At 41.3% G+C, this 25,251-nt stretch overlaps 4 protein-coding genes and 1 long non-coding RNA gene across 6 annotated transcripts; 3 read left to right on the forward strand and 2 right to left on the reverse strand.

The window, feature by feature from the left end:
• Nucleotides 1-74: 74 nt before the first annotated feature.
• On the reverse strand, nucleotides 75-15,208 carry LOC139769524 (uncharacterized). Its single transcript, XM_071700647.1, has 8 exons — nucleotides 14,904-15,208; nucleotides 13,270-14,620; nucleotides 8,162-8,549; nucleotides 5,720-6,834; nucleotides 5,235-5,313; nucleotides 2,450-2,634; nucleotides 2,138-2,303; nucleotides 75-1,603 (listed from the first exon to the last, which is right to left on the reverse strand). Exons 2-8 carry the CDS (start codon nucleotides 14,156-14,158, stop codon nucleotides 1,237-1,239), a joined length of 3,189 nt encoding a protein of 1,062 aa, XP_071556748.1. The 5' UTR covers nucleotides 14,159-14,620; nucleotides 14,904-15,208; the 3' UTR covers nucleotides 75-1,236.
• LOC139769465 (uncharacterized) lies at nucleotides 2,806-3,728 on the forward strand. The gene is made up of 2 exons (XR_011717574.1): nucleotides 2,806-3,525; nucleotides 3,598-3,728. It is a non-coding gene; the product is annotated as an uncharacterized lncRNA (long non-coding RNA).
• A 337-nt stretch (nucleotides 15,209-15,545) lies between the features above and the next one.
• Aay (phosphoserine phosphatase) lies at nucleotides 15,546-18,427 on the forward strand. Of its 2 annotated transcripts, none has more exons than XM_071700556.1 (6): nucleotides 15,546-16,069; nucleotides 17,000-17,139; nucleotides 17,236-17,370; nucleotides 17,464-17,609; nucleotides 17,723-17,884; nucleotides 18,005-18,427. In XM_071700556.1, exons 2-6 carry the CDS (start codon nucleotides 17,000-17,002, stop codon nucleotides 18,091-18,093), a joined length of 672 nt encoding a protein of 223 aa, XP_071556657.1. In that variant the 5' UTR covers nucleotides 15,546-16,069; the 3' UTR covers nucleotides 18,094-18,427. The 2 variants fall into 2 exon arrangements, with proteins under 2 accessions (XP_071556657.1, XP_071556658.1); XM_071700557.1 differs by lacking the exon at nucleotides 15,546-16,069 and adding an exon at nucleotides 16,635-16,788.
• On the reverse strand, nucleotides 18,291-23,750 carry Ube4a (Ubiquitination factor E4A). The gene is made up of 14 exons (XM_071700552.1): nucleotides 23,059-23,750; nucleotides 22,394-22,789; nucleotides 21,990-22,316; nucleotides 21,602-21,795; nucleotides 21,417-21,527; nucleotides 20,800-20,994; nucleotides 20,597-20,714; nucleotides 20,354-20,530; nucleotides 20,123-20,268; nucleotides 19,875-20,024; nucleotides 19,488-19,731; nucleotides 19,248-19,410; nucleotides 18,965-19,169; nucleotides 18,291-18,886 (listed from the first exon to the last, which is right to left on the reverse strand). Exons 1-14 carry the CDS (start codon nucleotides 23,572-23,574, stop codon nucleotides 18,742-18,744), a joined length of 3,087 nt encoding a protein of 1,028 aa, XP_071556653.1. The 5' UTR covers nucleotides 23,575-23,750; the 3' UTR covers nucleotides 18,291-18,741.
• Nucleotides 23,751-23,975: 225 nt separating this feature from the next.
• Mrps35 (mitochondrial ribosomal protein S35) lies at nucleotides 23,976-25,249 on the forward strand. Its single transcript, XM_071700555.1, has 3 exons — nucleotides 23,976-24,178; nucleotides 24,250-24,869; nucleotides 24,964-25,249. Exons 1-3 carry the CDS (start codon nucleotides 24,070-24,072, stop codon nucleotides 25,234-25,236), a joined length of 1,002 nt encoding a protein of 333 aa, XP_071556656.1. The 5' UTR covers nucleotides 23,976-24,069; the 3' UTR covers nucleotides 25,237-25,249.
• The last annotated feature ends 2 nt before the right edge of the window (nucleotides 25,250-25,251 follow it).

Below are 25,251 nucleotides of genomic sequence, written 5' to 3' on the forward strand. Positions count from 1 at the left end.
TTTGCATAAGATTTCAACTGATAATGATAGGAGTGATTGAAAGGAGTGCATGACGTGTACAAGTAGCGCGAGAGTACGTGTTGTAGAGGTTTTTATTTTTTATTTTCTCGTCTAATTATTGTATACGTAGACGATTACAAATACATACATGGTAATGAATATAGATTAGCCTTTATTACTTAACAATTATAAACTTCTGAACTCTGTGCTCTTATTCTCCTTGTGTTGTAATTCTGTCCACTTGATTTTCCACATTTTTATTTTATAGGTGCGTATAAATGCAGATGCGACTTAAATATTAGACGAATGTTTGTGATGGCACTTGTACAGGAATATTCTGTGACCGTACAGAAGCTAAGTGGAGAGCTATATTCTATATGTAATACGATAAATGAAATGCAGCTCCCAGAAAGCTCGGTAAATACACTTCATAATAAATCAACAGAATCTTAAATTAATCATGGAGATGCTCGATTTAAAGTCTACCTCAAGGATTTTCGAGGTACATATTGCAATACTACCACGTGTATATGATAAAATATACGGCTGATGTGTGACACAGGTCGGTATTTGCATCGCACATTTGTTGCGCGATAAAATATTGTCTTAAAAATTATGTATCCATATAAACACGTGTATTTAAGAATGCATATGTCCATTTTATATATATATTTTTTTTCCCTTAAATTTATTTAATAATATTAAACACTTATATGTGCGGTGCAAATGTAGACCGAGTGTCAATGTAATGAAAATAAATATAGAAAAAGAGAATGTAAGGTAGTCTCTTTCATGCACGAGTAGTAATGTACTAGAATTCAAGTTAAAATTAGTAAAATTATCTGTAGCCTTTTTACCGAGACATTATGGTGTAATAATAACGTAATAATAAATCTCTACACATTAAAATAAAATTTATACAAAATTATGGCATACGGCAGTCAATGTACATGATATACACTATGTTTTTGTTACTTTAATGAGGACGATAATAGATGCAGAGCAATTAATTTTTTTTAATTCTCTTTAGACTGCAAAAGAGATAAAAAAATCTTGTAAATACATTTTGAAGGAATATAAAGGATGATGGAAACCACCAATCTTGGCGGTTTCCAAACAAAGAGATCAACGCGAGCAATGTAACATTAATTCTCGAGTAGAGAATTAAGTTACATCATCGCCTAATTGCTCATTCTTCTGATTCATACAGTGGAATCCTTTTCTCACGTTGCAATATTATTCAGCCTCATCGGACGAACTCTTCATGCGGCAATTTGTTTGCACGTAGGGATTGACCTTCTCCTGCAGCGACATCATTCCCGACGTGGTAGTGCAGGTGCGCGAGGCTGAGCTGTGACAGCCGCTACGCGTCGAGTTTCTGGAGAACAGACCACGATCCTGGCAACCGAATCGCTTTAGCAGCAGTCGCTTGATCTTTTCTTTCCACACGAATATAATGAAGATGATGAGACCTTGCAGGGTGTTTGTCAGATCGCTCAGATACCAAACGTAGGCCGGCGAGTTCTTCTCGAATACCCATGATATTATTTCCATGGACCAGTTTATGCCCATCACGATGAACAACTTCAGATAGAGATTGAACCTGCGTGCGAATGCGTTTGTTTCTGTATCTTCCATAATTTAGAATTACTAAAACAAAGGGCTTCGCGATAAACGAAAGCATTTGAAGTAACCGATGCTCGCTGAAAATAGATATCTTCGGAAAATCGTAATCATCAAGTTTCGGGCTAAAAAACAGGGAGAGAGTTGTCCAAGTTTTCTCAAACAATTTTGAAGAAACGTGATGTCCGTCTTTATGAAATAGGGGAACAACCACTTTTTGGTTTTTATTCGCACGATCGTTTGTCATTCTTTCGAGAATCGCAGACGCTCTCGAGGAATCTCGTACGCGCGCGATCCAAACGGCGACCGATGTGTTTGTTGCTTCAAAAGATTTCGTAATTATGAAAGCAAACCGCCGCATGGGAAAATTGCCGTCTAAAAATAATCATCACGTTGGGAACGAGGACCGATCGACATTATGCAAAGCCGTTCGGCAAACTGACATATCGGCGTATAATCATATATTAATATGATTATCAATAACGTATCAGTGTAAAGATGCTTGTATACAAACCATTGCTTATTGTCATCGTGGCGTCTGCTTTCCGAGCTTCTCAAATGAGCAGCTGTGTCCTTCTTGTGACGCACAATTTTTAGTGCAGTAGAGATAAACAGGCAAATGTTGCAGACAACGGTGACACTCATGGGCAAGTAAAAATATAACGCCCTCGCCTCGTTCGCTGAAACGGAGAATTAAATTTTTCGCATTTTTATACGTCGCATTTTTCAAGCGCTTAATTTTGACAATTCTCAAATCTGGTCTTGATAAAACACATGATTTTAATAAAACGTCACCGTCGTAAGCTATTGGTGAACGTTCACTTACTATTGAACCAACACTTCGTTTCACCGATCTCCGGTCGGATCAATTCCTTTGGCACGCTGGGAACAAAATCCATGATGACACAAATGACAGTGAGAATGGAAGCGCTTCCCCACGCGTAAATCGAATACATAACGAATTTTTTTCTCTCTCGTTGCTTCACGCTTCCTTGTAACGAACGGAATCCTCTGCAAAATATAATTTACATGCCATATTGTTGCCAGCAACAAGTAGAATAGGTCAGTATGCAAATACAAATTAAAATAATTATCGCTTTTGGTCGCGTTTCTCGCAAATATGACCGATGCGTTGAATTTTGTTTAATACGTTTTACGTAAGCCGTGTGCAACTATGGTACGTAATTGAATATTGAAAATACTATTTCGAATTCAATTTCCTACATTTATTTAAGAAACGTATACAGAAAATTATTTAGAAACGTTTAAAGACTGACATAAAATATTAGACTGTTCTTGTAACTTTCAAAGATGTCTTTAAATTCTATCAATCTTAATTAAATGGGTAGCTCTTTGGTAACGCAATTGAGTTTGAATGCTACAAGTTTTATATAAAAATAGATGTAATCTCTTCGAAGATTTTTATATATAATAATTATAATTATTCCTTCGTAAATGATTTTTCTTCTCTCTCTTTTTAGTTGCAGCAATCAATGCAATATGGCCTGATTTAAGTATGGAATGAGAAATGGAATGCATGTGGCGGAGTGGTATAGATGGACACGGACGATCAACATAGAAGAATTCAAGTTAAAGAATAATTATTAAAATTACATAAACACAATCGTGCTGAGCCGAAAGATGATTCACGCTTTCCCGCGAGGACACGCGTGTAGAGGCGATAACAATGATGTGCGCGGATGATGCGTGCACGCAATAAAGGAGGAAATTAATCAGATTCCAAGTACGATCCGCGCTGCACGCGCCCCCGAGCCGCCCGACACTCTTGTAATTGATTACAAGAGACCGGGCGATGTGCGTACACAGCAGTCGTCACACCCTTGTAGTAGGGTGAAACGGGCTTGGCGACAGCGGGGTCAGTTCATCTCCTCTGCGAGAACGGTAAATAGCGACACGACAATATCGCGTCATGAAATTTCATTGACACGCGAGAGATAATAAATTACATTATAGCATTCCACACGCGCATAATAAGAAAGAATGAAAGAACCAAAGCGCATCGCGTGTCGCAGGCATTACCAGAAGAACGTACGATTTGTATTGATAACGTTAAACGACTGTTAAATTGATTATCGCGACACGAATGATGATTTATATACTCGTATCGCAATCTTTTCTTAATCTCATTTTAGAAAATACGTTGAGAGGGGTTCCGTTAATGTAAACAAACTTGTATATTCATTAATAATTAATAAGTCATTGATAAATGAGCGTGTTCGACGTATTCACGCAGCGTGAATACCAACGTTCGAGGATACGCTTTACTGACATTTTCCGTTCACCCGAATATTGCTTGTCCGAACGGCATCTCGGACCGACGTCCAACCGCGACGGAGATCAAAATTAACTCGGCTGTGTTTGCACCACATACGCGCGCCGGTCACGTACCGGATATTAATTCGCGTCCTGTCGCTATCATTTTCCCCTATTGTTTGTCAATTATCAAATTTCTTTACCACAAGCGCCGGATCAAGTGGCGCTTGCGAAAATATTTGGCGAATCAATTAACTCATTTGACCTAGAACTCGATCCGAAAGCGTTTTATCTTTGATAAACCGTAATTAATGTTCGATCATAATTATAAATATATATAAAATGTAAATAAAAGTAATTTATATATAAATTATATGTAAAAGTGGGATGTTTTTTTTTAGAATGATTATCTTCGAGATTCAGGTCTAAATATTTTGCTCCATTTTGTTCAAGAAATATTACAAGATATCTTCAAAATTCAGATCAATGTCTATTTCTACCAACGCGGATTAACTTTAATCTCGGTTTAACTTAATTTTTATCTTTTTCTAATTGTTACAACTAGAAAAAGATAAAAAGTAAATTAAACCGAAATTAAGTTAATCCGCGTTGGCAGAAATAAACATAAATATCTTGAAAAAAATCAAAAATTAAGTGACCCGACTGGTCAATTCTCATTTATTAAAACTCACGACGTTTCAACCATAATCTGGTCCTTCTCAAGTGAGATATTATAATTTAATACGCAACATTAAACATCATGCGTCGCCAGACGTTGTATCCTAACTATATACATCGTGCGAACGCCAAGATGTTTAGTGCGTCAAAGAAATGAAAATGTAAAATTGTAAAAATTGTAAAAATGTAAAGAAAATTAAACTGAACATCTTCTCCACTGTATATAATGATCATTGTGACTTTGACCATGGCACGGATATAGTGGAGAAGATGTTCAGTTTAATTTTCTTACATTTTTACAATTTTTACAATTTTACATTTTCATTTCTTTGACGCACTAAACATCTGGCGTTCGCACGGTGTAGTTAGGATACAACGTCCGGCGACGCATGATGTTTAATGTTGCGTATTAAATTATAATATCTCATTTGAGAAGGACCAGATTATGTTTGAAACGTCGTGAGTTTTAATAAATGAAAATTGGCCAGTCGGGTCGCTTAATTTTTGATTTTATTTTTAATTATTTACTGGCGAAGAAAAGGTTATCATTGTTTTTATAAATATCTTGCTCTATTTCGTTCAAGAAATATTACAAGATTGTCTTTAAAAGATAATTTGATTGCAGATAAAATGTAGTATGGAATATTTTGATAGCCTACCCGAATGTCCACCAAATGTCAAAGCACATCACGTTTAACCAGAAGAAGCTTGCCAAAAACGAGAAGTGAATGATGAAAGCTGAAACAGAATAAACAACTATTAATCACGCATTATGGTGTCGATTAAGGCTTATGTTCGCCCGTGAAGAAACAGGTTTACTCTGCCTTTCTGCATCAGGAATTTATTTAGTCGAAGACGGTAAACCTTGACGATAATATGCGCTACATTGAATTAAACATTGCGATTTAAATATTGTGTCAGAATCACGTAAAATCTTCCGCAAAAAGAAAAGGAAAAAAAAGATATTTATCCAAATAAAGTTCCAAGTTGATTGCATATCAAAATTTAAATTTTACCCGCTTTTTATTTCATTGTTTTTTTCCCAAGGTTTTAATAAATTTTTACATTCAAATTATCGGGGGAGAGAGAAATCATGTATTATATGCTGTATTATATGTGTTCACTGTATTATTATATGTTGTACCCAATGTGATGCAGACGGTATCCGATGCAGTCTGTCCGATTTCCTGCATTACCGCGAGGATCGTGTACGCGACGAACAACGAGCCGACGTATCCACGCAGCGTGTAGCCGTGCATGTTCTGAAGCTCCGGCAGTACGGAATACACCACGAATGTCGTCAGTAGAAACGGCAAGGATATTATCAGACCCACATGATAGCCATCCGGGGACACCGGTTCCGAGGGATCGGAGGGATCAAAGTCATCAAAGCAAACAGATATCTCGTACTTATCCCGTTGGAAGACGATGAGGCAGTATAAATCAATATCGACGTCTTTGAGACGCGGTCGATACAGAGAGCCATTGAGGAGGAACATAAACGCGTCATCTGGTTGCTCGTCAGGCTCAAGCACATAGCGTCCGACTTTCGTGCACGGATCGTGGACGGTCAGCTGAAAGATTTGGTCCACCTTGCCGATCGGTCCTCTCTCAAGCGACTCGTTCGTCGCCTGCTCGTACACACCCGGAAAGGGATAATGCCCAACGTTCTCGGCATCGCATTGCTCCTTGATCATGCGAACGCCGAGGGGGCAGCAGAGTGGAATGCAGGTACTGTTCTCGCACATCTTGTATGGAACGACGTTTCTTTTATTGTCATTTTCATACAACTTTCCAAGGTGCTGGTACAACGTTAAGTTGCTTCTGCCTTCGATCAGGTCTTGCATCAGGTTTCCAGGGGGTTCATGTGCTGTGGAATTGATCTTGTCATCTGTAGAATTCGTACGAAGCTCCATCGACGTTTGATCGCCGCCCCCGTGATCCTTCGTGGAATGCGCGTGAAATTCATACCGCACCGAGTCATCATCCTCGTGGATACTCGTGGAGTTAAGACGGAGCTTGTACCGCACGCCGTCGTTACTCCTGGTGGAATTTTCACGAGCGTTATAGCGCATAGTTTCCGCATCGCCGCTACGATTTGTCGCGGTAACATTAGTATGAATCTGATATCGCACTGTGGAATTATTCCGCTCGTAGTCGCCCGTCGTCGTCGTGGAATTTTCAAGCGGCTCGGAGGAGGAAGCGATGAACAGAAGCGTGCAGCAGCAAAGCGCGAGATTTCGTCGACGCATCGTCGACCTGTGGACACGTCGAAATTCACTGACAATCGTCTTGGTTTTCTCTTCGTGCTATCGTAGTCAGATGTCCAGCGACCGCAACGATATCGCAAACTACGGAAACGAGAAGGATACGCGTGATGATATCGCTGGTTGCGACAGCGACGTTTTTGTCCGAAGGACGAACCTGTTTCGCAAACGTACAAGTGCATGCCAGGAAGGAAAAAACGATGAAAGAAAAGGCACCTCGTTAAAGCAGGTCCTCTTTTCGGTCGGGGATGTGGTGAACAGGACAACGGGGGCGGACCCCCTTTAGAGATGACATTTTATAGTTTGCTTTCCGTAGCGTATGGTTTGGAGAGCGACGTGAACGCTCGTTTGCATTTATTTGTTTATAAGGGCTTTTAGTACTTTCTCAGGTCTAAGACGCACGAGCTTCCGGTTCGCCTCGCAGCAGCCGATTGGGTGAATCATCACGATTGGTATTTGAGAAAACTTTAGTTTACACTCCACCTTTCAACGTGTAGTCTGATTTAGAAAAGAATCTCTAAAAATCTAAGGGTGATCTTTGAACTTGACGTAAATTGACTATGGCTGGGTTCGTCTTGATGCTTTCAGCCGTAAGCCTCATTCTATTTTTGTTGCACTGAAAGCGTTAAGACAAACTCAGCCATTATAGCATATAAATTTCGAATTTTGAAAAGTCCTATATTAAATTAATGCAACACCTATTTTCTATGTTAGTCAAATGAAAAAAAGCAGGCAGCTACATTAAGTGTAAGGCAAACGTATGAAACAAGCATAGAAGCAAGATAAAGAACGCAATTTTTAGTACATATAATTAGTTATATATACGACATATTCGTTTCTCATGCATTACTGCAGCAGAATGCTGACTTTCTCATCCGTTGAGTAACACTATAAAACAATTTATACATGTTAAACGATAAACTGTAAATGTGACGTTATAATAACAATTTCTTCAAATGTCAATATTGATATTTGCAGGAAAAGCAAGAGAGACATGAGATCATTTAGAAAGTTGCCACGCACTCGCGTTAAGCAGATCTCTCATTAAATCGCACGATTTCTAATACCACGTTCCATCCGGTCTGACGCGGTCTTTAGAAGATATGCTATGCATAATGCACATGATATACCATAAATATATACATATAAACAATTCACAAAGGAATTATGACGATTCGGGAATCGATAACAGCGATGTCGAAGCAATCAGCGATTAATTCCGCCGCCGCAATAACATATAAATCCATCTCAAGTTAGCATTAATTCTTCTTTGCGCAGTAACATGAGTTAATAGAAGTCGCATCATTCTGTAGGTATACCGAATGTGATGCAGATGCCGTTTGGGATTTGTTCCTGCGGCGTCAGCTGCAGCACCCCCAGCATGCTGTACGCCAACGCTAGGCAGCCGACGTATCCGCGCAACGTCAGGCCGTGCAGATTCCTCAGGTCGGGCAGCAACCAGTAGACAACATACGTGGCGACCAGGAACGGAACGGACGCGAGCATTCCGTAGGAATATATTACCCCGCCGTTGTTCTCGTCCTCGATCGTATACTCTTCCTCGCAGTAGAACACCAGATATTCCGGATACTCGTAACTTCTCACCCGCGCCAAGCAGTACTGGTGATAGTCGAGGAGACGATCTTCCGACACCTCGGCCAGGGGTCGCAATACCGAGCCGTTGGACAGCAGGTACCATTCGTCGTCCTCGTACGCGTGCGGATTCAATGAATACCGTTTCGCGCCGGCACACGGATTCCATGTTACAAAATCAAAATATTCGTCGCTCGCTGTGACGTTCGTCGGCATAAGATCCGTCTCGTAGATCGCCGGCAGCCGCACCGCTTCCGTCCCGTTCATGGTGGCCTCCACGCAGTTGTCCCCCTTGAGGAAAGTGCCGACGCGACAGCATAGCGACACGCGGGGCTTCCCGGAGCCGTCACCATCGATGCCGGTCGTCTTCTAGGAGTAGAGAGCCAGAGGGAACGGAGACAAATAATTGTTAAAACCCACGATCGGACGTAAGCGGAGAGGAACCAAATGCTATGGATCTTTAAATTTCCGTTATATCATATTACGTAGTGAGTATATCATATTACATAGTGAATTATACATAACAGGATTAAATATTAGTACCCTCCTTTTCCTTGCCGCACCCTATTGTCAGAAAATTATTTTATTTTTAGGTCCACGCTATTGCGCGGAATTTTTCTGATGACCGATACATTAGTCAGCATTTTGATGTTGGCTCCTTTCCGCGTGTTACATCCAATTATAGTTAATACAGAAAATTGAGTCCGGTCACTTATATGAATTAAGTCGATCACAAATGGGCAAACTGCTTCAATTCATTTAGCTGGTTAATTTACGTAATTTCTCTGTTCCATAAATCTACAGTTGTTCTACATAATTTCATTGTATCTAGAGATGTAGTCTACATTTAATCAAGAATTAATTCTCAAGACGCGCAACACACACACAAGTTCTCCCAAAAGTCTTGATTAATTATAAACACGCAAACAGTTAGTGAGTCTGCCTTTCTGATGTTATTATTATCATATTCACGAATGCTATTACGCGAGAATTCGCTATTAAGTCATCACCACGAAATCGCTTTAGGCATTAAATATCATTAAGTAAGCATATTATAATACGCATAATAGCAAAGCGACACGAATTCCATCGACAAATTCCAAGTATAGGTACAGTAACGTAGTGTGTGCAATCGAACTTGGAATTATCTCTACCTCCAGATAAACATGAGGGACGATAAAATTTTCCTTCCATGAATCCTCTGGCTCTTCCTCTGTCTGATCGCTTTCGAGAGCGGCAGCCGCGATCAAGATCGCGAGAAACACCGCGAACAGGGCTGTTCTCAGATGCCGTTTCATTATGTACTAATTAAACTTTAACGAAGCTGCTGCTCGAAACGGCAACTCGAAACGGAGCGAATTATCGCCACCTCTCAGCGTTATCGCCGTGCGGAAGCTTACTCACGAAAGTGCCACAAGAAATAGCGGAAGAGAGAAAAAGAGAGAGACAAGAAACACGATGACTCTTTGAAGAAGTATGGCACAAGCCCCCCCCTCTCTCTCTCTCTCTCTCTCTCTCTCTCTCTCTCTCTCTCTCTCTCTCTCTCTCTCTCTATGCCCCATGAAATAATAAAAACAGCCAATCTCTCATTATTCGTTAATCTCACTACGTCTCGTTGGTGTTTTGTGCGTGTACTGCTGAACCAATAGAGTGAAAGTGATAAAGAAGGGTGCGAACTTTTTAATCAGCGTGTAGTTTGAAAGATATTGTGTGGATATAACAGCATCCATGGTCACTTGTGATGTAGTTATTTACAAAAAGCGTGCTATTCAGATATGTAAATGATAAACGATTACATAAGTAGATATCTTACAAATACAAGATATGTTACAATTTATAATTATTTCAGATATTATTTTGTAATTGTTATTCAAATATTATTTTATAATTGTTTTAGACATTGTTTAGGATATTATCTGTATTGATAATAATCTATAATCACATTCTATATAAATATATAATAAGATTTTATCCTTTTAGTCATCGCTTCTTGGTTTTAAGCAAGGATTAATAAAACGTTAGCTGACGACTAAAATATACAAACACAGGTGAATTTGCATCTAAATTGTAATTGTAATTCTCATGAAATGTACACCACTTAAACACATAAATACGTAAATAATCTCAAAGCATCTATATACAACGAAATATTTGTACAGTAAATATTTAACAATATTGAAGCTGATATGTACAGTATGGACATATGGGCACTCAATCATCTGGTGTGTTTTGTCGAATAAGCAATCTGTCTACGTAAAAAATATTTTTACCTGCTATGCAATGTTGCAAAAAATATTCTATTATTGTGTATATATATATATATATATATATATATATATATATATATATTATAAATACTATTCTGATAATCTGTTGATCAATGATTCCAGCGATCCGGCTGTTCAAAAAGGGGCGTATATTCAAATACGTCAGAGTAAAACAAGATTTACGTCAACCGAGCAATTGACGTATGTGATAATAATTAAGTGTTTATCGGAGAGAACGGAATAAACGCGAGAGGAGGCAAAGAGCTCTTGCACGATTCTCTCCTTTCTTTCTTCTCAAGCGTCGAAATGAATGAAAAATCCACCCGCGGTTCAAATATAGCACTGTTATCACTAACGATTACGGTCAACTTTCAGTTATCTCGCTGAATTCGATAAAGCCTAGCACTGTGTTCGGTTTCACCGCGACTTTTCCTGATGACGGACGAGGGAAGAGCGCGCGAGGAACGCATGTACTCGCGCGAGCAACGGGACGAGACTACCAGACAACGAGCCGGCGGCTTTAGAAAAGCAGAGGCTACCTGCTGCGAAGCCGCGGTATACTGGGCGGTTCGAGAGAAAAAAAAGATGTTCATTGACAAACTTCTCCGGTCTACGGGATGGTAGCTTGACCAATCCAGCGGCAACGTAAATTTAGACACTTGGCTGTTTAGATATTTAGTGCTCCAGTGGAGAGAAGCGCTACAGTTTCGGGAGGACTACGGAAACTGAGAATAGATCTACGGACGATCGGACAACGAGCGGGCAACAGAAATTTCAAGTTGCACCAGGTGTTACTTATTTGTATACGGCCGAAAGATTTATCTCGAAAAGCTATTAATCCATAGTACGGCCGTAAAAGTCGGTAGGAAGAGGATAGGAAAAGTCTCTCGCTGGTTCTCTCGCAGCTCGATCCATCCTCGAACTTATATCACATTATCGCCCTAGGCTACAAAAAAAGAAAAAATAAATTATTGAAAAATTGAGATAATGCAATTATATTATATTTTACCGTTATCCGCATATACTTTTATCCCACCCTATAAGCGATGGTACTTAACCAACGCGGAGGTATACAACGAAACGCTACGCAAAAACCGGTTTGTCCTCGTCGCCCGTATCTCCCATCACGCTCATTGGGGGAATCATTAACATTTGTTTTACGGGAAATCGAAGATAGCGATGGCTCGAGAGGCGCCGACAGGTTCTCAGTTCTGATCCAATCCGGACTTTCCTCGTTGAAAGGACTTTCTTGATCTCGCTTTCCGCGAAATAACGCGAAACTAATACCAAGGATTAAATTGTAACAGGAAGCGTATAGTATACAGTTCTCGCATCATTACTAATCACAGAGATATTGGAGTCACGCGTGCAGAAAAAAAAAGCATGATTCATACGTATACCTATTTACGATGTGCTCCATATTAATGGGTGGAATAGATAGTGATAACGTATATTTCACAGATAGTGATAACGCACGTACATGTGCGTTTAGTTATAATCCAGTTATAGAGTGATCAATCCTTATAGATCCATGTTATGAATCTGTGATTGTTATTTTCATGAATATTAAAAAAAAAAGAAATTTATTATAATGTCTCCTTCTTTCATTATGGATTAAGTTTTGTTAGAGAGAAAAAATCAGAAACTCTCTTATATCTAGAAGATCTATAATTTTTATTTATCCAGAGTAATTATATATACCTATTATTTTTATTTATTCAATATTTATTTCTTATTTTAATTTTTTGTCTCTGCGATTGTTCTATCGAACAATGTATTACGAATTATCAATCCAACTGGTGATTAAGCGCACAACTTCGCGACTATAAATATAAGTTCATGATTAATCTTCTTCACTCATCAACTGATAATTTTATTCGTGATAAACTATTTTTAAAAGAAGATAGATGCGTGGGCATAAATTAAAATCTAAATATAAAAAATTGAAATATGAATATAAGAGATTTAAATGATGTCTCATTTGTGTAGAAAAAACTTTTACCTAAATATATGGGATATTAATATCAAATAAATCATATTCTCGTCTCGCTTGAAATAATTCAACAATTTTTAAAAGAAACTGTGGACTCGCAACGTTAGTTATTAGAAACTAGAAATACCAGAGTGCTGCATGCAGAGTGTTAATAATCGTTACATTATGGTAATTATCTAATTATTTAATTAACGTATAACGTCATCCGCTCTGCCCGCATTCGTGTAGATGCTCTCTCGAGATAATATTCCCAAGATTATCATTCTGCATAGAAAATAAGGTGTAAGGAAAATAAGCGCAAAACGTTGTAGATTTGTTTCGGACATTAAAATATATTGCCTTGCTACGAGAGCTCAATTATTTTACCGCACGTAAACGAGGCGCGGTTATTAAATCTCTCCCACGTTACATACGGTATTAAAGTAATATAACGCCGCAAGATAATTATCTTTCAACCCTACGAAAATTGTATCAAGTTTCCGATCGCGATAACGAACGAATATATCCGCGACTGAAATTGCGACGGTGTTGACCGTCGCAATTAGCAGATTATACTTAAGAGGAGGCCGCTTACCTGTGGTGAAGCACAGCACGCGTATCGGAGACATGTAAATGTAGTTGACCAGGATCAGAAAGACGTAGGCGATGATCAAGCAGATGACATAGCACATGAGCGTCTTGCCGTAGAGGTTCCTCAACTCGGGGGTGATCGCGTACACCAGGAAGGTGGCGACGAGGAACGGGATGGACACCATGATGCCCACATGATGGTGAGTGTACGTCTCCTCGTTCAACTCCCTCTCCGGCGTATAGCAGACCAGGACGCCGATCCGGCCGACGGTCACCTTCCAGTCGATGCAATAATTCCAGAAAGGAATGACCTTCCCGTCGGCGTCTACGAAGCTGCCGTTCGCCTGAAGAACAATCTTGTCCTCGTCGTACTTGTCGGGATTGAGGACGTAGAACGTGTTGCCGGGGCAGGCGTTGCCCTGCACCAGGAAGAAGAGCTTGCTCAGCTCTTCGATGTCCTGAATCTCCTCGCTCATCTGGTCCTTCGACAGACGCAGATGCTGCCTGGTTGCCGCGCTTGCCAGCCTCGTCGTATCGTTCTGGGACATCTCCTGGCATATCGCTCCCTCCTTCGAATTCCTGAGAACCTGGTCGTCGCGGCAGCATTTCCTGATGCAGTTGCGCAATCTGCAAGTGCAACCGTAAGTGGAATTGCCGCCGGTCCAGCGGAATTCGGCCGGATAGTCGATGCCGTCGTGGAAAATGCTGCCGTTATTGTTTTCCGCGTTCTCCGGACCGAAGACCACGCTGAGCGACAGCGAGCAGCGCGGATCGTCGCTCAGCGACGACGGCGGGTCGTCGGTAGCGGCGTCGACGGCAACGTCGGCACCGTCGGCCGTCAGCAGACCGCATGCAGCGAGGAGGATCGTCAAATTGAAGGAGCGGCCGCGCATCGCGACAAGGGCGACGAAGAGCGTAAACTATCGGCCGGAACCCGTGCGACGATCATCCGCGGTGGCTCCGCTTCGCGCCCGGCGCTCGGCGCCCGGCACATCTGCGTCGGAGGATGCGCGCCGCGACGAAGCGTCGCGACGCTTCGCGCTCGCACGCCCACGACGAGACTTTTCCCCGCTCGGGGAAGAAGGCCTGCATTCTTGGACGGATGAAGACGCGCGTCCGCTTATCTCCAGTGCATATTAATGAGCCCCAGATAACACACATGCCTCAAATCGGGTCAGATGACCGGAAAGATGTCTTTAAGATGTCTTATGTAATATAACGTTTTTAAGACAACATATGTTCCAATTTGGGATATTATGTGTACTGGGGGCCGCTTGCGTTTAAATCCGGATCGATCGCTGGATCCTTTTGCCTTTCATTTCCGCAAATCTTGCGCTTCGCTCGGGATCTAAAAGCTTTGACGAAAAGCAGGAATAAACGCGTGTTCTTCATTTATAAATAGTACTGTATTCAGAGGACTTGGTTAAATGGCGTGTGTGTGTGTGTGTGTGTGTGTGTGAGTGGTAACGGTGAAAGGGCGTTGTGTGATTTTAGCTTTATTTCTGTTTAAAGATTAGTATGAGGCGAGTAGGGGTAATGGAAAGATAGGGTGCAAGCAGTAGGGTGGAAGCGTTGAGAATGAAGGGAGAATAAATAGTGCATTCAGAAAAGAATGTTTATACATGTAGCTATGCTTACGTTGTCATTGTTTGGAGACGAGGATCGAGGAAGTAGATCTACCAGTCGTTTTATGAAACTGTATCAACCGGGCTTGTAACGACAAAAGTTATATTAGTTTTGAATCCTTGTCTTCCCTTGAGTCTCCCTTCTGCCGCTGCGTTGTTGATCAAATGTAATTCTTATGCGCGCACATGCATCTCTCGCTTCTTTGCCTGCGGAAGAAGCAAACGGAATATTATAATTACCCAACAATCGTACCTAGTAATGTGTTCCTGTTCAAACTCTCGAAAAAGTTCAAGAAAATGTTGGAGTATCGCCGAATTTTCTTTCTTCGAGCGATTCGAATGTACGCTGCCATCACAATTTAATACCCGCGCCATCTACACGCAAAACGCCGAAACTCGTCAGGCGTTGCAGTTACCGACTGTCGATAATCGGTCAGATTTATCAAAATTATTAATCGATGCGATCGATAATTATCGATAATAAAGAAAGTTACGATCATCCCCGGTTGCTAGGTTACCGCATGCTTACGACATGGCGCTTTCTTAACAAACACCTGCGTCGTTTATTTTTGCAAATATTGAATCTGCAATTTGCAAAATATTAAATCTACAAATTCTTACGTACATACTACGATCGCATACGGTTCAAATTGGATGAGGTTAACTCGTAAACAGCGTGAAGGACGAGATTTCAAGCTGCCTATCCCATCTGTCTGACGTGCTTCTATATTATTGTTATTTTTTTCTCTTCCAAGAAGAGCTCGCCATATCCGTTTTGCTATATTTTACAGAAGTTACGAGAGAGACGGATCTTACAGGGGCATTTAAAATCCGAGTCCGGTAATAAGAGCGAGGCCCGATCGCGCGATGCTATCAGATAAGACGGATCAGCGGATTAACCTAAGCGGCCGTAATCTTATCGTCGAAATGCAAGCGAATCTCGACCGTATTGAGGAGAGAACGCAAACGCGAGAAAAACAACGGTTTAACGAGCTCGAGCGGCCCCCCAGCTGAGCAATTACCCGTGATTACGAGACGCGGCTTACGAAACACGTTTACGATCGCGTGATAGACACCACGGAGCTTCCACTTCCTTCTGCAGTACAGTGGCACCCAGCTGACTCGAGCTAGTTCGCCGTTGACGTCCGTTGCGCTTGCCGATCTCGCGGCGTCGACAAGGTAATTCTCACTCTTCGCGAGATCTGCCTCATTCCTATATATATATATATGTGTATATATCTATATCTATATATATTAGCTCCTATATATATATATATTAGCTCCACGTGGCTGGCGGCCCCTCGAGTAAAATCCAGCCTCGATTTTTTATCGCTTGGCTTGGAATTTAAACGAGGAGACGATCCCGTTTCAAATATCAAAGATTTAATATGTGTACTCTAAATCGTTAATGAACAGCTACTTCCGCTTCTATCGAAACATTTCAACTCTAAAACCACTTCTCTATAGTGATGAGATTTAAGAATTCCTTAGGAATACTTTCTCTACTTTCTATTTATCCTCTTGTTAATTTATTTCAGCAGGTCTCTTTGTGTCTTGTTGCATTTCTCTGGTAGTAAGATGGATCGTGTTCCGTGCACACTGTACGCAGTGTACGCGAATAGTTCGTTCATGTGCCCGCGTAATCACGCGTGATCTTTCGCTTTTTGCCGGATGACGCAAGAGTAATAATCGGTCATTGGCAGTCATTGCTGGTCATTGCTATCTCGTCGAGGCACTCGCGGCAGCCGCGCGTGTCGCAATTGGCGCATACGCAATTGTCAATCGTCGATAACGAACGACGTCACCGACGTCACAAGACACGTGTCACTGTGACATCACGTGAGAAAAACATCGAGCTGCCGGAATTGCTCCGGATGTGCAGTCACGCGGGACGAGTGGTACGAGACACATTCTGGCGGAAATTTCGTATCGTCCGCTATGAAAAATACAATCCTGTCTTCTCGTTTCCTTTTCTCAAATTACAGATTGACCATTCTGAAAGTGATAAAAACAATACGGAGCTGTTTTTTACTTCTTTCGTTTTTAATTTCCATCTTTTTTTAATTTTTTTTTTATTTGTTTACTAACATTTTGTTATGTATTTTCTAGATGACAAGCCTGGAGAATATAAAGAACACATGGAAAACTGCGGACGCTGTAACGTTCGATGTGGATTCCACCGTTATAACCGAAGAAGCTATCGACGAGCTCGCCAAATTCTGTGGGAAGGGAGAGGAGATCACTAAGTTGTATGTTTCGATTTGACTTTGCTCGCGATACGGATTGTTGGATTTCACACGCTTTCACCGACGCAAAAATCGTCGTAATACATTTTTATTTTCCAGAACGAAGCGGGCTATGCAAGGTGATATGACGTTTCAGCAATCATTATCTGTAAGACTGGGGATCATAAATCCAAGTCTGACGCAAGTGAGAGAGTTCCTGAATACGCATCAACCAAAATTTACCACTGGCATCAAGTAAGATGTTCATGTTTCAGGATACAGGAACGAACGAGCGCGGGTTTGCTTGTGTATCGTTATCTTTAAAAATTGTCAAAATGTATTTTTTAGAGACTTGGTGTCCGCTTTACAAGCTCGTGGGAAGGAAGTGTTTCTCGTTTCCGGCGGTTTCCGCTGTCTCATCACACCGATCGCTGCGGAGCTCAACATCCCACCTGAGAATATTTATGCCAACAGATTAAAATTTTATTTCACGGGTAAGTGGTTGCATCAAAGTATATTTTTATAGCTTTCTGTACATTTAGGAATTTACATATTTATAGCCTGAAACGTACAATGCACATTCATGCATATGCAAAATATGTCATAGGGGAATACGCTGGGTTCGACGAGTCTCAGCCGACTTCTAAGAGCGGCGGCAAAGGAGAAGTAATACGTCTTATAAAAAAAGAAAAAGGCTTTAAAATCGTCGTACATGTCGGCGACGGCTCAACAGATTTAGAAGCCTCACCACCAGCGGATGCATTTATAGGTGTGTATATTCACTTGAGGAATTGTCTCTAAACATTCCATCTCATGTTAAAATAATGATGGAAGTTGTACTGCAAATCAAAGCGTTTATTATTACTACAAATATATTTTTTTATTGCAGGATTCGGTGGAAATGTAGTTAGGGAAAACGTAAAGTCACGCGCGCAATGGTTCGTCACAAACTTTGATGATCTCATAAAATGTTTATAGATATGTAATATTTTTTATGAAAACGAAGTTTCGTTATTTTAGTCAAAATGTTTTATATATAGTTTTATATATTTAGTCAAAATGTAAAAAAAAATTAAATCTGCTTGAACAAAAAGGATTGGTTATTATTAACGGATGAAATAAAAATGCAACTACAGTAATTAATGCCGGCACAGTCTTGAAAATTGTAAACAATGTTCATAAATAACACACTTTATTCTACACGGTACATGAAATATACAATTACCTTTTTGATGCAGTGATTCCTAAAATCATATGCCACCTATGTATATAACATTTTATTAATCAATAACTATTACGATGTATAACTGTATATTCTCTATACTTGTTTATAACCCTGTACATAATTACATTGCAAAGTATGTATACAAAATTGCTTTTTTTTGTTATTTGCCGTTGTAGGCGAATCGAACGTCAGCGAGCGGTAAAAATCTCGATGAAACAACGCGATAAAATGCGATAAAATACGCATTTTTCGTTTCATGGATTCTAAACGATGATCGCCACGAATCCGAACTTTAGCAATCGTAGGGTTGTCGTTGTGCATTTTTGATTACGTACAATTTGTCTTAGAAATTACGTATGTAAATTTCAACATTGCTCCATCGTGGTACAATTAACGACAAATTACGCATCAGTTCTTAACGCTTTCTCCAGTTTTTTCTGTGAGATCCAATCTTGTATCTTCTGTTGAAGTTCAACATTCGGTTTCACCATATCCATAGTAAGTGGAGATCGATTAAAAGGATCAGTTTGGTCGCTTAGCAAATGCCTGAAGTACATTTATAAAATTTTATATTGCGGTATACAAGTTAAAAAGTATTTGTATATAATTCGTGTGCCAGTATACCTTGCTATAGTCTGACGATCGAGAGTTATTTTTGACGATGGCAAAACAACAGGATCCGTCATAACAGTCGACATAATTGGATCTAGAAATTCGTCGGGAACGCCTGTTAAAATCTCATCTTCCTCTCGCTTTTGATTTGCAGCTTCTTCCACGCTCTTGGCAAATTGATCCAGATCGCCCAAGATTCCCACACCACCGATACGAACTACGATATACACACGGTTTTTTTAGATTCTTCCGGCTGCCTTTTAGGGGGGGGGGAAAAAAATAGAAAATCTCTTACCGAGCACATTGTCCGCCAGTTCAAACAGTTCTGGACTATAAGAACGTCCGTCTTGAGACACGGCGAGTGTAAAGCTTTCACTTTTACTCAGATTAATATAGATCTCGCATATATTTAACACCAAATTTGCAGGATTGAATGCATATTCCTTTTGATCGTTTACCTAAATTTCAGATAGATGAGATTGCAATAGCATAATTTTTATCGATTATTGTAATATTTACAGATTCTAAAAATTACCTTAAGATTCTTTTTATTCGGTCCTACCAATTGCAGTAATAAATAATTGAGCATGGAAGCGATACGGTCCACCATGGTTGGATGGCAGAAGATCGACTTTATTTCGGTAGTCAACATTTTTATCGCCTGTATAGTTTTTCTACCCAGAATATTGTCAAAGCGAGCAATCATACCAATATGCTGAAGATACGCCGCCTGTTGCTCGCGTTCGTTCGGTGGCAATTTATTCCATTCTCCGCTTTCCCTTGTGTTCGAAAATAAAGCGACTTAATACAAATTTATTATAAAGTGTTTCATAGAAGTGTCTCATTTAAGAAATATGACACACACATACACACATATAATAGAAAATAATAATCTCTCATATGACGTTATTTTTTTAAATACCTAGCTTGTAGCATTTGTCTCAACTGTGCCATATTTGATAAGGCTTCGTCTAAGAGAAATACAGCATCGTTCATCAACAGATTAATGAAACGCAGAAACAAAGGTGGTTGAACCGCTTCCATGTTGCTTTCTGCTTCTTGAGCTAACGTACTGATACATTACAATTATATAAGATGCTTTATCTGTCAGGTGTCGAATATTAGATATCAAACAAGAACAGCAAATTGGATTTGATAAATTCTGCTTACATAAAGTTATTACGATGCTCGGCAAGTTTCCATAAATAATCCATAACAATGTACATTGGACGACGGTAGTTGAACTTTTGTTCAAATTGTACACTTTGCCCGGTCACCTCAATACTTACAAACACATACAGCAAGTTGACAATTATCTGTTCATAAATGGAACAGCACGTCAGGAATAATCAGCTATGCTTGCATCTTTTGACAACGAGCCCTAAGCAGTACTTTACTCACTTGCTGTCTGTACGGATGAGTGAGAAACAGCTGTTCCCTATGGAATGTTCCTAGGTTTGGTGTTGCTGGAGCAACGTTCTCGTCTGCGGTCGGTAAAAGTGCCTCCAGGCTCTCGGCTAAACGCGCGCGCAGATGTGGATTGTACAGACGATGCTGGGACTCCATCAAAACTATAATCTGAAGGAAACCACGTATAACTTTAACGATCGCGATGAGAGTACAGCTCGTTCTACCTTGACTTACCTCCGTCAAGATAGGATTCAGAAAACTCGGACCCTGCTCCTCGAACGTGTTTGGACTTAACCGACGTAAGAAACACAAGAATCCAATAGTATTCTCCACTACGAACTCAGGAATGCATCTGGATTCAGGAGATGTCAATTTTTACATTAATTCCGTTGTTATTCCGTGTCCATTGCGATTTGATATATGTATATTTGACATACCTTAGCGTAATTGGAACAGTTTCTGATAACGGGAATGTAACAGGTGTATATTGTTTCGGCGCAAAATTTTGTTTGTCCTCTTCGGTTACAATGTGTAAATTGACTTGTGTCAACCAAAATGCCGTCATTGCGTGAAATTTCGCCAAGTGTTCCAACATTTTCGGCACCAGTAGACTCGCTTTAAGTGTTAGATACCTAGAAAGAAATGATTTTTCTTTTTATATACCTTAAAATACAATTTAAAATAAGATACAATATCCCGTATTCATAATCGGATCTTATTTTATATTTCAAGATTGTCTTAAGTAGTCTTAAGATGCTAATACGGCTCTGTGACTGGTCCATAATAGTTGCTTTCCATTTACATCAAAACTAAGATAATTCTCACTTGTGATGTCATTCTGTCTTTATTATTCATTAATTGAGAATCACAAGTGAGAATTATCTAAGTTTTGATGTAAATGGAAAGCACCTAATATATCTCAAGATCGTACTTAAGACGGTCTTAAATATAAGATCCGACTATAAATACCGGCCTATAATCATAATATATGCATAATCATGATAAAAATATGAACAAAATTAAAACAGTGCGTGCATTAATGTGCTTTATATACTTTGTCATTTCGGTCTCCATTCGTTGCGTTATGAGTTCGAGCACCTCTGAACTGCCACCAGTTCGAGCATCGTTGTAAGCTCTTTGTATCCTGGCCAAATCTTGATTTGTTCTGTAGAATTGAAAGTAATGTTTAAGCAACGTTGAGCAGTTGACAGAAAATTATAAGATCAATCATTAGCTTACTTTAAAAACTTGTCCAGAATAACTCTGTAACCAAGATCTAATGCACGATGCGTTAGGAAAAAGCATTCTGTTATAAATCCGAATGAATCTGCCATTGGCCGACTTTCCCCTTCTGGGGTTGGTATTAAACATGTCTCGGAGCTCAATCCTTTCATATGTATACCACGTTGTAGACTCTCGGCTTCGTCCTTTGCCTAAAAATGCAAATAAATTGTTAAAATAAATGCTAATCGAAACTTATTTATTTACTGCATATGTTTGTACGTATATGTGTCAGTTTCGTTGTGTCCGAAGCATTCATTTACTCAGACGCATTTCAACTAGCATCTGGGAGACTAATTGCACACAAGTACCGTGTCCATGTTTCTTAAATTCTTGAAAAACCAACCTCCGCACTACAGTATGTGGGATCGATCTTCGGTACTTTGGCGTCGTTCAATTTAGCGCAAAATGGTTGACAGAGGCGTAACAGTACATTGCCTATGTTCAACATGAAACCATCCGACACGCACAGTACTCCCAGCAATCCCATCTCCATGTGAGAGTTCCAAAGTTTTCCTCTATTTGCATTCGCATGGAGGCAGTTACCCAGCCATTGCAAAGTCAAATGGCGAAGCTCAGTCGAACATTTCAACAAGGAGTGAAAGACCTTGTGCAGGGCCTCGCTCAGACTGCCCATGGCTACCGGTATGGTCTCCTCCATAATCGTATTCGGCTGTGATATTTGGACAATGTATAAAGCGAATCGCACAGCTTAAGAAACTACTTGATTAATAGGAAAAATTGCCGTACTTGCCGTAGAGGTTTGTCGAAAAGATCGTACGGATCTTTGGACGTTTTCGGCAAACAGCTTATGCTGAAGAGCGCGCCCAGTAATGTGTCCGAATACCCGCAGCCCTGATTATTCTTTGGTGTGCTGTGGCGAATTATTAGCTTTGCCAGTGGATCAATGGTGGAAAATGTATTCAGGAGAGCGAACCACTGTTTGCAAAAGGTAAAGAGATTGCTCTGAACTGCTTCCTTATGGATAATATCGAGGACTGGAGAGAACGACTTTGTAACTACGTCCTCTACGTCGCTTTCTCGATTCACCGCTATCAGTTCTTCCACTATGCCACTAACGAACGACGATAATTCTGACTCTGACGTAACGTCATTCATAAATAAAGCAACAAATTGGCTATGAATCTAAAAATAACGCACAACAGTTAACATCAGGTATTATGTACATCTCGCTTACTATGGCTCTGTATTCTATTGCTGAACCGACCGCACTAGTTCAGAGTTTATCTTTTCCCTTCCAATGTGGAGTAGAAAAGATAGACTCTGAAAAAGCACAGCCAGTTCAGCAATAGGAAACAGACCCAATATAAAAAAAAAAATTTGGCACTCTTAGAAACTACTTAGAAACTATTCCATCATGAAATCACTCAATCATAAGTGTTAAGGTCCACTACCTCCTGATACTGAAACAAATCCGGCTCCTGCAAGGCCGTGTTGGCGTTTCGCAGTACGATTTGACAGGCGTTTCTCACGGTGTCCTCGACACCGTTCATCTGATAGCGCTTCAAACGGCAGTAGCACTCGTAGAGGTAGGTTATAACCTGCGTCTGCACGACGTGGCTGTCGACGTCTCGCGCCTTGGGTTTGGGATCCGGCAGCATCAGGCGCTCGAAGACGGCGTGCTCGATCGAGTCGGCGTCGACGAACACCAGAGAGTCTTGCGCGCGGCGCAACGTCAGACCGAACACATGTGCCATGAGTCGGTCGAACTTGTCGTCGAGATCCGCGGTCTCGGTCGCGTTCCCGACCGGGATCCCGGGCTCGTCCTTGCTCGCGCCCGACGACCGTTCCGCGTAACTCGCGTCGTCGGCGCCGTCGCCGACGGCGCTATGCTCCGAGGAGAACGAGACGGCATCGTTATCCGTGGAGAACAGCCCGGCGAACGGGTTGCCCCTTATATTGTCGCACATGATTTTGCGGGTTGCCCCTTTCACAGCGAGATCCCCGCGACGGGCATGACTAAACCGCGAGCGAATCGACGTTCCCCGTCATTATGTCATGAGGCCTCGATGTGTCAAAGAAGTGTCCGCTTCTCCAACCTCAAACAACCTCAAAAGTAGTATTGCTCGATCATCGTTCCCACGAATACGAGAGATATTCCAGGAATGCGGAGTATTGCGGAGCGATGACAGCGCGCCGTAAAATCGAGCGGCGGATCGTCCAAACCAGTTGTGCTCTGCTGAACGCGGCCATTCTTGTTTTTGGCCAATCACGTTTGACGGTTTCGTCGTTTAACCAATAGGAAAACAAACGTGTCATGTCCAAGTGCAAGAAGTGCAGACAACACAAACAGACCTTTGACGTTTTAGGTTATATTGGATCAGAGTTAGGTTAGGTTGGACGAAGTTGGATTCTTCAAAACAGAATTGGCGATTATGTTTTCGCTGTAAAGTAATACGAAGTGCATGAAGATGTTGTCGTTGAAACGTGGACTCGAGGCGAGCCTCGCGCAAGGTTTGCCGAAAGCGTCGAGGCTACTCGCGGCGTACTCCTCGGAGACGAGCGGATCGGAACGTAGGTATCGGTTACTGGTGTTCATCAATCTATCGCGCGACAGATGAGTACATACGTGTCTTCGTTTTCAGAATTTCGAGTACTGGAACTCTATCCGGGGTACAAGAAGGTAGCGCAGCAGAAGCGTAAGTCGCAACGGATGAATGTCCCACCGCCCAGGACGAAGGTGATGCCCGTCGACCAGGACTGGCCGTCGGTCTGGCCGGGCGCGCGAACCTTCCACCCAGCCACAGTGCCGCTCCCGTTGCGCCAGGGGTACGTGGAGAAGGGCACGCCGCCCGACAAGTACGCCAACGCCGAGCTCTTGAAGATACCCAACTTCTTGCATCTCACCCCGCCGGCGATACGACGGCATTGCGAGGCGCTGAAGCGGTTCTGCACCGAGTGGCCCGCCGGTCTGGAGACCGAGGAGAAATGCGCGAGACACTTCCCCGTTGAGCTCATCACGTCCGACTACTGCTACTCCTCGCCTACCATAAGGGATCCGCTCGCTCGGATCGTGAGTCTGCGAGCAAGGCTGTCCTCTCTTCACTTAGATACCCATGCCAAGGATAAGCTGCTGCGATTACTGGGAAACAAGTACAATCCGGAAACCGATGTGATAACAATCACGGCTGATAGATGTCCGACCAGGAAGCAAAACTTGGAATACGCACGGTACCTCCTCACGGCGGTGTATCACGAATCTTGGGTAAGTGATAGCTCGATTATGTGAATAAACTGATAATTCAGGTAATCGCACGTGATTTACGAGCTTGGCGAGTGACGCGAGATCTTACTTGCAGAGGGTAGAACCGTGGGAGGCCGAGAAGTCGCTGGCAGACATGGAGTACTTCGACTGGGACATCAGCCAGAGCCGTACGAGCTTAGTGACGCTGTACAAGTGGCCGGAACCGCCGACCGATTATGACTACGAGACCATTCCGCACGCAACGGAATACAAAATTGCCGTTTCAGATCTTATAAACAACGGCGAAGATCAATACTCGGTCAACAAGTACAAGGAAGCTGTTAAAAATTTGTTAAATCTTAAATGCGATAATAAAGTCGAATCTTGAGTATAAAATTTAACT

The sequence above is a fragment of the Temnothorax nylanderi genome, unplaced genomic scaffold (assembly GCF_030848795.1).
Source record: "Temnothorax nylanderi isolate EJ_2023f unplaced genomic scaffold, tnyl_v1.0 TNYL_tig0022_pilon, whole genome shotgun sequence".
Lineage (NCBI taxonomy): Eukaryota > Metazoa > Arthropoda > Insecta > Hymenoptera > Formicidae > Temnothorax > Temnothorax nylanderi.

Excerpts from the sequence above, each read along its gene's own strand:
- LOC139769524 (XM_071700647.1), bottom strand. The coding sequence starts at position 14,158 with ATGCGCGGCCGCTCCTTCAATTTGACGATCCTCCTCGCTGCATGCGGT. Across the intron at positions 5,314-5,719 it reads TACCGTCTGCATCACATTGG|CTTTCATCATTCACTTCTCG; the intron begins GTACAACATATA and ends ATTCTGTTTCAG. Across the intron at positions 1,604-2,137 it reads CACGATGACAATAAGCAATG|GTTCAATCTCTATCTGAAGT; the intron begins GTTTGTATACAA and ends ATTCGCACGCAG.
- Aay (XM_071700557.1), top strand. The coding sequence starts at position 16,765 with ATGTGCAGTCACGCGGGACGAGTG. Across the intron at positions 16,789-16,999 it reads GCAGTCACGCGGGACGAGTG|ATGACAAGCCTGGAGAATAT; the intron begins GTACGAGACACA and ends TGTATTTTCTAG. Across the intron at positions 17,885-18,004 it reads ACCAGCGGATGCATTTATAG|GATTCGGTGGAAATGTAGTT; the intron begins GTGTGTATATTC and ends TTTTTATTGCAG.
- Ube4a (XM_071700552.1), bottom strand. The coding sequence starts at position 23,574 with ATGTGCGACAATATAAGGGGCAACCCGTTCGCCGGGCTGTTCTCCACG. Across the intron at positions 21,796-21,989 it reads CCACATACTGTAGTGCGGAG|GCAAAGGACGAAGCCGAGAG; the intron begins GTTGGTTTTTCA and ends TTGCATTTTTAG. Across the intron at positions 19,732-19,874 it reads AGACAAATGCTACAAGCTAG|GGAAAGCGGAGAATGGAATA; the intron begins GTATTTAAAAAA and ends TTCGAACACAAG.
- Mrps35 (XM_071700555.1), top strand. The coding sequence starts at position 24,070 with ATGAAGATGTTGTCGTTGAAACGTGGACTCGAGGCGAGCCTCGCGCAA. Across the intron at positions 24,179-24,249 it reads GGAGACGAGCGGATCGGAAC|AATTTCGAGTACTGGAACTC; the intron begins GTAGGTATCGGT and ends CTTCGTTTTCAG. Across the intron at positions 24,870-24,963 it reads CGGTGTATCACGAATCTTGG|AGGGTAGAACCGTGGGAGGC; the intron begins GTAAGTGATAGC and ends TCTTACTTGCAG.